The sequence below is a fragment of the Trachurus japonicus genome, chromosome 3, assembly GCF_045865225.1.
Source record: "Trachurus japonicus isolate A0001 chromosome 3, Traja_1.0".
NCBI classification, from domain to species: Eukaryota; Metazoa; Chordata; class Actinopteri; order Carangiformes; family Carangidae; genus Trachurus; species Trachurus japonicus.
Genome location: NC_140909.1, coordinates 21,601,090 through 21,616,919, shown reverse-complemented (window position 1 = coordinate 21,616,919; position 15,830 = coordinate 21,601,090). Strand labels below are relative to the sequence as shown.

The 15,830-nt window shown below is 41.0% G+C and overlaps 1 protein-coding gene across 1 annotated transcript; it reads left to right on the top strand.

Moving 5' to 3' along the window:
• The first annotated feature begins 5,403 nt into the window (after positions 1 to 5,403).
• On the top strand, positions 5,404 to 15,523 carry LOC146989941 (synaptotagmin-5). The gene is made up of 5 exons (XM_085766484.1): positions 5,404 to 5,572; positions 8,199 to 9,196; positions 13,003 to 13,174; positions 14,032 to 14,198; positions 14,288 to 15,523. Exons 1-5 carry the CDS (start codon positions 5,551 to 5,553, stop codon positions 14,435 to 14,437), a joined length of 1,509 nt encoding a protein of 502 aa, XP_085622610.1. The 5' UTR covers positions 5,404 to 5,550; the 3' UTR covers positions 14,438 to 15,523.
• The last annotated feature ends 307 nt before the right edge of the window (positions 15,524 to 15,830 follow it).

The window sequence follows — 15,830 nt, the reverse complement described above, 5'->3', positions numbered from 1 at the left end:
TTTCATCTTTCTGCGTCCAGTAACTTTAACAGTGGCTCCAGTCATTTACCTAAATGGAGCCTGAGGGTGATTATTTTCTAAATACATTGAAACAATATAGGGAAATTGAGACTGATGTTCATTTTTATTCATAATGAAATCCAAGAAAGTGGCCACAAACAACAGGAATGTGTACATAGTTTTTGTAGTTTTTGTGTTCTTACTGTAATCCTCCAAATACTTGGCTGTAGCTTAAGGTGATATTAAATTCCAACATCAGTGTGTATATATAAATGTTGGTATTTATACAAACAATTGTCACTAATAGTCACTTACTTTGTCCACTGATTCCCCTACAAGGATTTAACAACATGATGCCTCGTCCAACTGAGGAGGATGACCCCGACCCCCCTGTGTGGCAGCTTGTCATCTCTTTCTTCTGTAGTGGGATGATCGAAGGTGTTGTGCTCTTGCTCCTCTTCTGGCTCCTCATTCAGATTCTCTTCGTCAAGAATTATGAAGGTACTAAAATCTAAATAAATGCACATGTTAGTGTTATTAAGAGGAGAGGTGAGGAAAGATAGAATATACACTTCCGACTTTAATCCAATATTCAGCCTTTAGTTTTCTTTGCAAGTCAGCTGTGTTCTGTCCGTGTAACAAATATGAGGTGGTGTGTTTGTGAGAAGGGGGAGACTCAGATACTTACAAGCTGCACCAGTCCAGATTATTTGTATAAACAAAGAATTAAGTCTAATGCGAACAGGGTTACTCCCCTACCCCCTCGGCTCTACCTTTTAACCAGTTTGGGATCATTGTTTTGTCTTCAGGCCCACAACTGTGGTGTCCCTGAGGAAATGCAACTAGACAAATTTGCTGTAAATTCAGAAAACATTTGCTTTGAATCTGATAGTGGGCCATGGTGCAGACCCAGACTGCTGTAGGACACTTTGAAATCCATAAACAAAGATGGACATTCGCTGTAGAGACCAAAACCATTTTGGTACCAGGCTTATTTCTGCTGTAAAGTTGGACATTTTAACATGGTCGTCTTTGGGAACTGACTCACTTTTCGAACCATCCTCAAGTGTCCATTAGGAATTTTATGATACTTTGTGTTGGCTTCATTTTTCAGCTGTGACGTTGCTGCTTGCTGACACACTTACAGAGCTAGCAAATAACTGGTAAAAACAGTGGAACAATAACCAGCTAAAGATAGTTTTCATCTTGTTATGCTGTCTCCAAGTGTTATGCAGCTTTAAAGTAAATAAGGTTGTTCAACGTTTAGCCAGATACAGTACGTATATCTGTAGAGCCTCTTAACTTGTAGTGGGATTACATGCTTGTAAGGAAACTGCTACTATACACGAATCATGGGTCTTGTTATGCTATAAATATGGCAGCCCTCAGGCTGACAGAGCAGCCTCATGTCGCTCCAGATTAAAACCTATTACCACCCAGGGTCATTTCTCTGTTGCTTTTGTGTGTGGGGGTTAAATATCCTCTCATTCAAATACAGATGAATGAGCTAGCATTTTAATGTATACCAGACTATCACTATCCATCAGTGACTTGATCCTCAAATAACACAACCAACACTAGAATTACAGAGACAGCGTTATGCAGCCTTCACATTTAAAATATCATGTCTCAGAATTGCCATAATACTGCCATAATCCTGTGGGTTGTTATTATTTTATAGATATCTAACCAAAGTTGACAATGTCAGTTGTCATCTATAGAATGTGAAAATCCATCAATCTTTTCACATGTTAACCAAATTTAGATGGAGTTGATAAAGGTGGTCTGCATGGTGTAAATATGTATGTTTAAATTTCATCTATCACAGGCATCTGAGATGATTAGCAAGGTTGTGAGGCCAGTGACGTGCAATTTATCATGTATTCACGATTTTTTTTTCTGTTTGACAGAGAATGTTTCTAAGTCTTTTTTCAGACAAATCAACCATTAAAATATATCATATTAAGCTTATTGTACAAAAATGTAGGTCGTGCATAATGCTGCTGGTTTCTGATTGGCAAATATATGGCACTGGACTGGACAGTTAGCAACCACTGCAACCATAACGTAACTGAAATAATCTTGAATAAGAGTGGCCGTGTGAAAATACAGAGAGATCTACTACTAAAATAATCATGTCCAGAGGAAAAATCCTGCTATTCTATCACTCTCATACATATTTCTTATCTGTACTTATACTCATTGATTCTCTATTTCATGCAGTATCACTCTCATATATCTGAATAATTTAAGTTCTTTTGTTTTTTGTTTTTTAAATGTGTCTGTTTTTGTGTCAAACTACAGATCCATGATCAACTTCATTTATTTAAAATAAGAGTAATAAGTGTAAATTGTGGTGGCCTACAAAGACTGCCTTACTTTCTTATCAATCCACTCGCCTTAAACAGCTACAGATGGACAGTCCATTAACATCGGTACACACTAATAATAAGACCACCAATCACTAACCTGTGGATAGTGTTAAGTGTTTTGTTTTTTTTCATGTAACTGACTGTGGATCTATTATCCTTAATATTAATGTTAATATTAATACAGTGAACCTCAGGTCCAAATCTTTAGTTTTTATTATTGATAGTTAACTGGACTTTAGATAATTTAGTTGTGTTTTCCAGTTATATTTTAATAAATAATATAACTGATGCCTGGATTATGCTGACTGGTAATGTTATTTATTTCCTGTGTGTGGTTGAGACCAAGCAACAAAAGCACGTTGTATGTGTTTGTTTTGTTGTTGTTTTTTTCTTTCTCCCGAACCTGAGCCAAAGCACTTTGTCTCAGGTTCGGGAGAGGTTGTGGCTCTGGTGAAAAGTCAAATGCTCTCTGTGTAAAGCATAAAATCACTATTTACTTTTTTAGCGTGAACCAAGTATGAGAGCTCAAATATCAGACATAGTTTAATCACACTTAGTTTTAGATATTGTTGGAAAAAGAAATCACATGTTCTGTGAATATTGTAAGACAGCATTTTTCAAACTGACTCAGTATAAACATTTCAAATATGAAGTTAAATACATTTCCTTATTGTGGTGGAAAAAGTGTCAGTTTACAAACTATTTTTTTAAAAGTGTATCAGAAAAAGTATCAGATCTGTGCATCTAAAGTTTTGAATGTACAGTTTCCCAGCCTCCAATCTCTGTAAAACCTGACTTCAGGATCCACTGACAACTGATTAGATGGGGCAACGTTGAAAGTGGCAGTGTTATGACATTAGCAGGTATATGTGCCATGTGTCTCTTCAGCCTCCTGTGATGACTCTCTTGCTCAAATTGGTCCTGAACAAAAACTATGTTGTCTCAGTAACAAGGAGATGTTGTAGCTAAACCACTCACCATAGATTCTAAATGAGGAGAAAAATGACAGAACCTGTGCATCCACACACGTTCGCCTTTGTATGTGGTGAGCTCAGTGACTCATTCTCTCTTTGACCTTGTTGTGTGTGTGTAGGTGGCAGATATAAGTCACATGACCTGCACTCTTGAGGAAGTGCACACATTTACAACCTAATGACTATGTTTTCATGTTTGTACTGTAACTCAACCTGATGAAATCTATTTTCTATAGTTCTGTTGTGGGTGAAAAAAAGATGCACTATACGATGCTGGAGCCTTGTGTCAGACTACAGATCTATGATGGAGCCTATTAAGCTCCTCATCAACTGTGTAGTTGGATAATATGCTAATTTACTGTGAAAAGAAAAATACACTGATAAGCCACAACATCAAAAGGTAACTGTTTTTTGTTGTTGTTGTGGCTGCCACACACTTCATTGTGTGTGTGTGTGTGTGTGTGTGTGTGTGTGTGTGTACACATTATGTATGCAGTATACTATATACATGATTCACACATTCATATCAGAAACTGGTCTTAAAATCATGGCTGACCAGTGTAAAGCTCCAATACAGAAAACACATAAATGTGTAGCTGCAGTCTATGGCGCAATATGTAATTGAACAGAATTAATGATTCACTTTTTTGGGGACTTTCCCATGTTCGAAAATGCATTAAAATTTGCAAACATGTCCAGACGGCCCAAAATTTACAACTGATAGGGTCATCACAGGTCTCTTTGATCTGATAGGTCACCCATTGGTGGGGCAAAATGCCTCTATAGCGCCGCCTTTAAATTTAAAAAAAACAACCTCCCCATAGGGTTATTTTTTTGGAGTTGGACCATGAAAATTGGTGCACATGTGTATATTGTCCAGACAAACAAGTCTCTGGCACCAATTGTCTACTCCAAACAGGAAGTTGGCCATTTTGATTTTGACGTGTCATTTTGACGTGATTACCACATGTTGTATTTTTATTAACAAACTAGTCCAAGGGATTTTATCCAATCGACTTCAAGTTTTTTAGAGATCACCCAGAGACCATGCTGATCAGAAGTTGTGCTCTGCATGTCTGCAGGTCAAAGGGGCTTATTGGCTGCTTCATGCCGCCATATTGAATCCATTGCCATGCATATTCAAGCAGCTCTCTCCCACATACAGTAGCTACTTCATCCAAACTGCTTCAAATTGTGTAACAGCCCTGCCCTCAATGCCTCCATATGCTCGAAGGCAATCTTGAACATGCTGCCCCCTTGTGGAAACAGGAAGTGCCGTATTTTACATCAACTATGTCCGATTTCCTCAAAACTTCACATGTGTGATGATGGTCCACCCCTGAACGAATCTGCCCACGTTTGGTTACGCTCCTCCCGCCGCCTGGTGGATGAATCATCAACTTGTCATAACTGCATTGTCCGATTTGCTCGAAACTTCATAGTGTGATGACAGTTCGCCCCTGACCTCAACTGCCCACATCTGGTTAACACCCCCAGGTGGATGAACGAAACATTGCATTTTTTGCTCCTACAGTACCTGGTTTTCTCTCCCTTCTCACTTTGCGCCACAGCCCTGTGTGCCTCAGAGCGAGGGCCCAATCATTGCTGCTTGCAGCTTTAATTTCAATCTATTTTCTGCAGGTGGCTCCACCTTTCTGTCATGTGACTCTGTACGGGCTCATAGAAGTGTCTCCTTCCTGCTGCCACCTTCTGCCCTAAACATCTATAGATACACTCCCTTGCAATTAACGCAGCTGTCATTGGCAAATATATCAGACTTAAATTGCCCTGAGGTTTTATTTAATTTTGTTTTGCTTTGTTTTGTTTTGTTTTATTGCATTTTATTTTGTGGAAAGTGTGTGTGTGTGTGTGTGTGTGTGTGTGTGTGTGTGTGTTTAAATTAGCTTGTGACAGATGCTTATACTGTGTGGTCCTTCCGTTGTGTGACATCTATAGTTTAGTGTTCAGCGGCGCATATAGGAGCTATAGGCCTAATTACTGTGAGGGAATGACGGCTGAGCTGCTGCACACATGTTAGTGGACCCTCTCTCCCTCCGACGCACAATCGCTGCGATTGAAATAAAGGCTCAGTCACCCGGTGAATCTATTGGCTGAGAGGCTCCAGGTCCTTGCGCACTGCCGATGGACCGCTCTCACAAACGCTCACGCTGACTCGACACACACACATCAAACTGTGTGGGACCATGTCGCAGTACACTCTGGGAGGTAGGAAGCCTTGCATGTTCTTGTGCTTATGTGTAATTGTTACTTTTCCTCCTTAGTTTGGAACTGGGTGATCGTTTTCTTTGTTTTAAATGGCAGCTTCCCTGAACACCTCCGTTTTGCTCATTAGAAATGAAAAGGAAAAAGCTAATTTCAGTAAAAGAACTGATTTCACTCAGAAGTCAGGAAGATAAATTGATCATCTGAGTCCTGATTAAGAGCTGAAGAGGATGAGGAGGCAGTTTGAAAGAGATATATACTCAGCTGTAATGTAATAGTGAGAGAGGCTGTAACTCACTTGAGAGGTGTCCCTGTTTGATTTAGATAACTTTGTGTGAACAAGGACCAAAAGTCTTGTCGACAAATAAGTCAGGTTATTTCAGCCAAAGGTTCGAATTGGCTTCACACTTCTGTCTGTGTAAAGTAATTGCATTGCATTCCCCATGTTGTTATCGGGCTGCTATATCCATGTATAAATCAAGTTTACCTGCAGCCTGTGCACCATAGCAGGACTGAGAATTCTGCATTAAAATGATGAATTGGCTCAGCTCAGGTTTCACCATTACCTCATTTGGTCTATAACCATCGTTGCCCACTGGCTGGGCAGTCTGACTCATGTCAGCACTATCCCCAGCCTTTATTTTCTAACACCACTGCAGCATTCAGCCCATCTGTACTTCCATCTCTTTATTAGAGGCTGGCAGACTACTTGACTGCACTGAAATGGATCTGCGCTGACAGTTAAAGCAGCATCTGCTTTGATAACGGTCCAGTTTTTACAAGGATGCAGCTGCTCCAGCACCTGATAACTTCATGTGATGATGTGAGAATTCATGTCAGGACACACCCTCAGATATTCAGGAAAGACTTGTGTCTTTATTTCAGTGAATAAACAAGTCTCTTCTGTTGATCAAGAGTGAAAACCATCCCTCCCTTACAAGTGATGGATTTATAGGCTCCGTGAAGAGTCTCCAATCAGAAAAATCATTTTCACCGTTGAGTGATTTCTCTCATTCTCATTGCTACTTGTTTGCCTTGAAATGGCCACTGGTGAAAGCTCGAAGCTTTCGAACCTTATTTTCACCTCAATCCTCCAGTGTCTGATGCATGACTCATCCCAGTGCACCCTCATTATGTGACGTTAAATGAGCATCAGGGTCTATGAGAAGCTGTCTAGTATGAGAAGGCGTCAATGCCAACACTGACTATAGATAGATGTATGAATAGATGGACTTACAGGTCCATACAAAAACACACAACAAACAGATTAAAGACACAGTAAGATCTAGTCTAGTGAATACTTCACTTATACGTACATATGCTTATGCGCTGCAAACAGTACAATGTATCATGTGCAGATGGGTTGTGACATGTAACAAAAATCCACTGCAGCATTTGAACCACTGACATTGCAGTTTCAAGATACACCTCATAACCAGTTGACTCAGAACACATTCTATTGATACTATTTAATTTATATTATTCGCACACACCTTCGCTATGTCAGTGTCAGTTTTCACACTCATGAAAAGGAAAAAGAATAAAGACAAAAAAGAGAAAAACAAACCAATTTTTAAATGGTAACACAACATGCAGCTTGATTTATTATGTTACTAAAAATGTGTGTCCTATGTTTAGATTTTTAATTTAATACATAATTAATCAAAATTTCACTCTTGGGGCAGGATTAGTAAAGAGTCTATTTATTTCAATCATGACCTCATCACAGAACAAATTAAGAATGAAGAGCCGAGTTGAGGCATCACACAGGAGAGGAGTGAAGGTGTGGTGCCTCAAGCTGCAACTGAGGTGTCACTGGACAAGGGGGGAGTGGGGCTGTGTGTGTGGGGTATGCTGATGGAAACATACTTAGTGTTCATTTAACCTTGTTGACAGGGTCCTGGACAGTGGGTCCTGTTTTACAGGAAAGTTATGTGAGAAGTCTCAGTCCATTTTTAATTAGCAAAACGTCCTTGAAGATAGTGGAGGTATGCAAACGGCTCTGAGAGGCAAAGGCTCTAAAACATCTTCCTTGCAATGTAAGAGATAACGTGGCCGTTGCTAAGCAGTATGGGGTGTCTTATGAGCACGCTGCATTGCGCTTAAATACTGATGACTTTCTCTGTTCGGGGAGCTCCTCTCCCATGACTCTGTTGTGGAAGATTCTCTGCACTGTTTGAAGAAAGAGACACTGACTTCAACCTTCGCTGTAAGCGTGGTGACTCTTTTTCACCCTGACATGTGCTTTGCTCCTGCTTCGGCTCAAAGCAGCAACTGTGATAATACCATTTATAGAATTATGATCATAAACCTCTGAGATACCTATTTCCTCTTTAATCTCATCAAGGAGGCAGAGAGCAGACACAACAAGATAATGTTTACGGTCAGATGTCCTGGACTTTTGTGATCACAGTTGTGTCTTCATTCAAAGTCTGTCGTTTGTCTTTTCACTGACAGGTCACTCAAAAGTGCAAAACTGATTTGATTTGTCAGTGCTGTCTTCTTCTGTTTTCTCCATATTACTTTCTCCCACTTAAAGATTCCCTCTAATTCAGTTCCTCATGTTCCTTGTGAATCCCATCGACATAGCTTTAAACCCTGACTGCACTGTTTTCCTCTGTCTCTCTAGTTCACCTGCAGATCCTGCTGGCCGTGGGCCTGGCTGTGTTCTGCTACTGTCTGGTTCTCGGCTGCATCCTTTGCTATCGCAGAAGGAAAAAGGCTTCGTCTGAAGACAAGGAGGCAGGTTTCTTGTCTCCACATCCTGTTGAGAGGGTGACGGTCACGCTGACTCCGTCTCCGTGTACGCAGCTTGTGAAGCAGCAGTACGAGGAGCTGGATGGAGACGTGTTGGAGTTTCCTTCCTCTAAAAGCAGCTCCTCGCCCTCTGAGGATGACCTTACTGCTCTGCCTTTCGACCCCAACCCTAGCAGATCAACCGAGCTGGCGCAGTCACCCGGATCTTCGTTCCCGATGCGGCGCCTCAGCACGCCGGCTGTTCCCTACTCACCCAGTAAGGCTCAAAGTCACGGCAGAGCCTCTTTGCCGTCACTCACTAAGCTGAGTCTGGTGTCCAAATCTCGTCGGGCGATGGGCCGGCGAAGCACTGTGAGCGGTGAGAGTTTTCTTTACAGTGAGAGCACTCGACTGACTGTCAGTACTGCCAGATCTCCCACCCAGCAGGGGGAGCTGTCACAGTATGGCTCCAACTCTCTCTCCATCCCCTCAAAGCCTGCTCCTCTCCTGCACTTCTCCCTGCTCTTCTCCTCTGCCTGTGGCACCCTGGCGGTCAACATCCTCGGGCTCTCTGGGGCCAGTCGGAGGCGCAGCGGGGTGTTTGTTCGGGTCAGCCTCCCTCCGCTCTGCCCCTCCCCTCAGCAGGCAGCCTCGAGGCGCCGCAGCCTCAGCCCAGACCTCCACAGCCAGAGCTTTGTGCTGCAGGTGGGCTCTGTGGAAGAGCTGCGCACCTGCACCTTGAGACTAGCTGTCTACAGCAGGGACTTCTCTGGCCTGAGGGAGGCCGCGCTGGGGGCGGTGGAGCTGCCCTGTGAGCACATGGAGTGGGAACCTGACATTACCACCACCTACACCAGGCAGCTCAGCCCCACTAAAAACAAGTTGAAAAAGGTACATTGTGATTTGATTTATTGTGTTGATGCATACAAAGCACTAAATGCAGAGAATTAGATGAGAAGGAATTGTGAAAGTGTCTGCAGAGTCAGTAAAATGGTTGATTGGCATCTCCAGCTCCAGCCAGGAGTTGAATTCAGAGCTGCAGTGCACACAGAGAGCTGGCTAAGCTGGGCTAACCCATGCCAACTGTCTTTTCTGGTCAAAATGCAGTAGCCTACCTTTTAGGGGACCAATCACAGCTGAGACCTTATAGCTTGATTGGAAACAGTTGTACTGGCCAAAGTTGTAAGCAAAATCAGACTTGTAGCACATTTAAGTTCACTCATTTACTTGTTTATTCTGCCCAACACAAAGTATAAAATCCATTGTTTGTGGTTTCACAATAAGTTACTAGAACGATTTGTTGATTGTATAAAGTCACTTCCTTAGGTTTCAGAGAGTTGGATGAAAAGTTGTTAATTGAATATTTGCTTGGCGCACAGATTGAATGAACTAAAATGTGTTAGGCATTAATCAGCGGATATAAGCTGCTCATTTGGGAGGTTTAGATGTACTGGTAGGAAGATTTAAATACCCTCCAGCCTTAGTGCAAAGCTGAACTGGCTAATGTGACATATGAATCACTGGTATTGATCCTCACATCTTCCAAACTCTTGCCAAGAAAGAGAAAAGAGTTGCTTTCAAAGAAAAGAAGGCACATTCAAGTCAGTAGAGTAATTTGTTGCATTTTGATTAGCTGGCTAAAGATGCGGCCTGGGGATCTTGAGTAATGAGGCACTGTCTCTGGTTGTTTTTTGTGTGCTGTCAGACCCAATCTAAATTTTTATACAGACCTTAGACCCCAAGGCAGTTTTACTTCTGACTCAAACAGGAAACAGAGTGAACTGGGACATGTGGACCAAAGACCTGGCATGTTTTGGGTCATACCCTTGAGTTTTTCAAGCACCTGTGTCTGCCTAATGACCTTTGAGTACAAAGCAGGGTGGACTGTGTATCTGCTTTTTAGTGCTTCTGACACTTTCCTCTCACCCTGTACAGTACATACCATTATTACTTTTAAAAACTTTTATTTATTTTTAACAAACTTTAAGTGGACAGAGAAATGCTTATAAATAGCACCTATCATGTTTTATCCATCAAGGAATGTAGTATTTAATCAGCTCTTACACTTACCCAGTTTTCCACTGTTGTTAGTCATGGTGACATTGTTGTTAGTGATTGCAAAGCAAACAAGCAGAGTGAAACAAATTGGCAGTGTGCCCACGCCTTGCCCTCTGTGGCTGTGTTGAAACAGTGCCAGAGGGCATAAATAACAGGCTTCTGAAGCGACGGGCGGGAGGGGGTCCTGATGTTTTAGTGGACATTAGTCAGTCAGTTGCTCTGATTTTTGCTATAGTCATGCTGTGTGCTAGGTGGGTGGGCAAAAATCATTTCTGGTGGGTGGGCCAGATGCCATCAGTCATAACTCAATCTTTTAGTGTAGTCACCTCCTGGATTTATAGTAAAACAGCGGGTTTTGTAATCAGTGTAATGGACCAGGTTTGAAAATTATTAATCTGCATTACCATATTGTTAGCTAAAGAGGAGCCTGGTCGTGACATTGCTAATATCGACTGTCTAGATGATCTGCATTAAGAAAAGTGATGACTAACCTCTCCTTTCTGTTGTCAGCCGATGAGCATACAAGAGCGTATAGGACTGTTACATAGTTGATTAATGTAAACTGATGAAGGACCTGGGAGTGTACACATACAGTAAATACCAAGACATTATAACCATCTTGTGATCGTTATAACCTGCTGCTGTGTCAGGCTTTAAAAACAGCCTCATGACAATAATGCACAGCAGATGACATTTTCTGATTTTGTGTGCAAGTTGCAAGCAAAGACACAATATTTTCCAGAGAAAGATGATGAAAATGTATTTGGAGTGAGACCGTATTTGAGCCTAGAGCCAAAGGTTGTAGCCTACTTGTACATCACAGACACAGCTTCCACACATCCAAATCCAGGATGTGTCAACAAATGTTTGAGGTTATTTGAAAGGAAATGGAAATACCCTGATTTCAAAAATAGAAATGTTCAAATGGAAACTTTTGGCATGAATGTGGCAGCTATCAAGAGATAAGTGAAAGATTAACACGTAGATACAGGATTAAAGCCAAGAGAATCCTTTTATTTTCCTTCATGAGGCTTTTGAGTGTGTATTAAGATGGACACAACTGTTTGAGCACATCCCATGTTGGCTTAGCCTGAGGCAGTGATAGCCAGTTTGACTCCCGACCGGGACTATCTGTACGGCATGTCTTTCTCCCAGTCTCTCTCCATGCTTCTCTCTCCTCACTGTCCCATCAAATTAAGTCATTAAAATGTTCAGTCAATCATTCCCATACAAACAATCAGGAAAAATAGAATAAAACCACAGGGAGAGGTTTGTCTGTGTTAAAATACCCCCCTCACTCTCTCTTCTGAGACATCCATGCTTTGGAGATCACTGGATGACTCATATAATCAGTCTGCTGGGTCCCGTTATGTAACCTTAACAGTTACCAAATAATAACAGAAGACCTCTGCGGTCTACTGCAAATAAGTTTATACTTCCAACTAGACCGTGCCTCAGGATAAAGCAAGAATAAGAACTTTTTTTCATGTCATTTTTACATTATTACATTATGATATATTACTATTTTATTTTTTTTAAACAATGAGCCATTTTTGGGATGGATGAGCATGCAGCTTTTCAGCCCGATTTTATGACCTATCCGCATCACAGGAGGGATCCAGCTTACACACATGTCACATCTCTGGTCCAGTCTTTACAACTATATTAAGCTTCATCGTTGCCTCATCTTTCAATCTCTCTGGAAAGATGAGGGTATACAGTATGAAGGACTGAAAGCTTGGTGAGCTGACTGTGTATCTCCTCCACAAATAACGGAATCCAAATGGTGAAATTTCCTACATTTATTAAATTTCACCACTTGGAATCTGTAAGTGATGAGAACCATTTTTAGCCTACTTTGCTTTGCTGTTTTGTTTAGCATTATTTGTTTCTAGAATAACCCTCACTGTTTTTTTTTGTTTTCTTTTTTTACAAAAAGACAGTGTGAATTTAAGTGAGGGTCTCTGAGGCAAAGTGGCAGACAGAAGCAGTGAACCAAAACTCACTTGTTGGAGGAAATGGCCTTCACACTCTGCTGCCTAGCCTCAGCAAGTTGCTGGCGGTCTAATGCTAAGCCAGTTTTCTGAAGACTGTGACTCACAAAACCCCCAAACAATGCAACCTAATGAAATCAGACTGAAATGATCGTCATACTTAAACATCAACTCTTACATCAGCTCTTACATTTAACCATTCAAACCATTTAAAGTCTTAGTGCATGAACATCTGTTATTTTGCAAATTTGCTACAAAAGCCTTTTCACTGATGGCTACGTCTAAGAGAGGTTAACTGTAACTGTGAAACTATCAATCCTATATGAGTCCCTCATGATGAATAACAAGCGATGACATTTTCCTGATTCACAGAAAATCCTTCTGATGGAAAATTGAGACACTGGCTCTGACATGTTGGTTGACGTTGACAGAACTAGAGAAAAAGGATGATGAGCATGGCCTAGAGCGCAGGATTTAAGTGCTTTACAGCTTGGATCTTCTCTAGTCTGTTGTTTTTTTTCCCCCTCTTGGCTTCATTACATTCCCAGCCTCCCAAAGGATGAAGGGAACATCTGCTGGGGTGAAAGAAGACATTTTCCCCTTTCACTACTTCCCTCACATTTTGTCTTTATCTCCCACCCTCAGAGTGTGAGTTCTCAGGAAACACTAGGTCACAGGAAGGGCTCGGTGTGTGCACCGCGTGCTTTGGGCCAACTGTTCATCCTGCTGCAGTACCAGACGCTCGCCCAGCGCATCAAAGTGATGGTCCGAAAGGCTGAGAATCTGACCAAGCTCACGCGGATCCCAGGAGCTCCAGGTTAAGATCAACATGTCCTCAAACCTTTTCATTATGCCTGAGTGTTTTCTAATCTACTAAAACAAACTGAAAACTATCAATGTGCCACATGTCTGGGTTTGATTGTGGCACATAAAATTACTTAAATGGTTTTTCTCTGCTCAGTTAGTATGTTTAAGTATTTTCACATAAATACACTAGTTGACATGTTAACTGCTGCCTGTATTGTCCTCTGTTACTCCAGCCCTAGTCAGACAGACTGATAGACTTCCCTGATTGGTTTGTAGTAATCAGATTAGGAACCGATGAGCCCGGTGTCATTTCCCCTCACCACATCTGATTTAAAGCTCTGAGCAGAGGAGGAAACATGAGCTTCAGTAGAAACAAAACAACTCTGATGTTTTGTTTTCCACTCTTAAAACGGACAGTTTGAGACCACGTGGTCCATTGTGTGTTGCTCATGAGTTTAAACATCAAAAAAGGTCATAGAGTCTGAAAATGAAGATGAATACGCTGATTCTTATCTGACAGTGATTTGTTGCCTTTTAATTTGCGTAAATCCGATTAGTATGCGAGACTGGTTTCACAAAGGAAATCATATTTTGGAAGTGATGATGGCGATTTGTCACAAAGACAGTCAAGAAGTGCTCCGAAGGAATTATGAGGATGTAAATCAGCTGTAGATTAATTTCATGTCACAAAGACAACCGTGCAGTGTATTTATTAGCAAAAAATATTCACATCAATTTCACTGCTTCTTTTTATTGGTTGAATATGCAGAAAGGAACAATTTAATCATTAATTAATTATGAGATTAAAAAGAAACCAGATGTGAATAAAAATAAAATAACAACTGTGGGTGTGATCTTTTCCCATAGACCACTATGTTGTCATCAACCTGCGACAGAATGGGAAAGTAATCGGTACAAAGGAGACCAAAGGAGCCAGTGGTTCAAACCCCGTGTGGAACGCACCATTCCTGTTTGACCTGCCTCCAGGTGACATAACTCAGCTGCCATTGGTCCTTGAATTCATCATCATGCAGGTAAAAACGTTCTGCATCCCTTATATACAGTCAACCTAATGACTTATGTCATGTGTCTTATATAACTGTTATTTTCAATGTACCCACAGGGCCGGCTCTACACCAAGAGCAGTGTTTTGGGTCACGTGTTGATTGGCAGCGATGTGTCAGAGGCGGGACAGGGACACTGGAGGGAAATGTGCAGTCGGGGGCAAATAGAAACAGCTCGCTGGCACACCATCCAATCAGATGTGCTGTAGAAGTAACTGACAGACTGTCGCTCTGCAGCCTAGTGAATTTGTTAGAGGTGGACTTACTTGTAGGTGTAATAAACAACATGCTTCCCCTGCTGCCAAAGTATTTATCTCAGTCTCTTAATTTCTGATTTGGTTGTGTGAATTACAGTACTAGCTATGCTGACTTCAATAGTTTTTTTACATTAAAAATCAGCCATAGTAATGTTGCTCTAGGGTGAAGACAATGTTCAGATGATCCATGTGTGTCCTCAGGGCTGTACCGGGAGGAGCACTAACCGCTGTGTGGAGGGATGTCCAGTCTCCATGTCAACAACATTCTGCATCCTTTGCATTGCATTTTGTGATTTCTTCCACTGTGACTTCTTGAAACTCTAGCCTGTAAAGCTGTATCATTCTGGATGTACTGTATGCAATGTGTGCTAATGTTGTAGTACTGTTTGTATTGTGCCCAGAGGCTACACATGTTAATGTTCAATAGAACTCGTTGGATTCTCAAAGATTTCGGTGCAAGTTTCGGTTACATCTTTGTTGCCACTCTGCCTGTGGTTTGCTGTGGTTTATCACTGTGACAGTATTTGTCCACAAACTGAAAAAAAAATCTTACACTCAGTGGGAGACCATTAGACTGGGTTCACTTTGTGTGGCATGTGGACTGAATTATTGTTTTATTTTGTGCAGTTCCCAATAGGGAAAAGAAAAAGAAATTGTCCTCTTTTCAGCCACTGGAACTTACAATAAACATGTGGTGGCTTTGTGATCCACATTCGTATTGTAAACCATTTATTTATTTCAGTCAACCAATGCCAAATGTCAGTACACATGTTAATATTTCTTTCTAACACTTTCATTTTAATAAAAAACCTATGACACCTGTTCTTACGTACAGAGAGGTGAGATCTAACATTTATTTGGTACTTCTATAAAATAAAAACACATGTGTTTTTAATACAAAGTTGTAATGTGTTTATGTACAGTATATTGACCATGTTGATGCCTACTGGTGGCATGTATTTCTCAACTGTGTATGAATGTCTTTGCTCTTAAAAGGGAACAGTGTCAAAACATCTAAAATAAATCAATATATTGTATAAATAAACTTTGTTGTGTTTGAGTGATACTCTAGAGACTGGTAGTGATGTTCTGCACAGTAAGCCAGGACAGATGTTTTTTTTCCAGATCTATTGACATATCACAGTGTGCAAAATACTCGAATAAATGATTTCATTAAGCTTGTTAATTCAGTTTCCCTGTCACACTGCCGTGACTCATGTTTTTAACACTTTCACAAGTCTAAATGGCTGCTGTGTAAATATCGGCTTTTGAATTACAACCCATTTGCTCATTTGTCCTCTGCTTAATGAGAAAGTAAGATTAATTAATAAACATAAATTACATT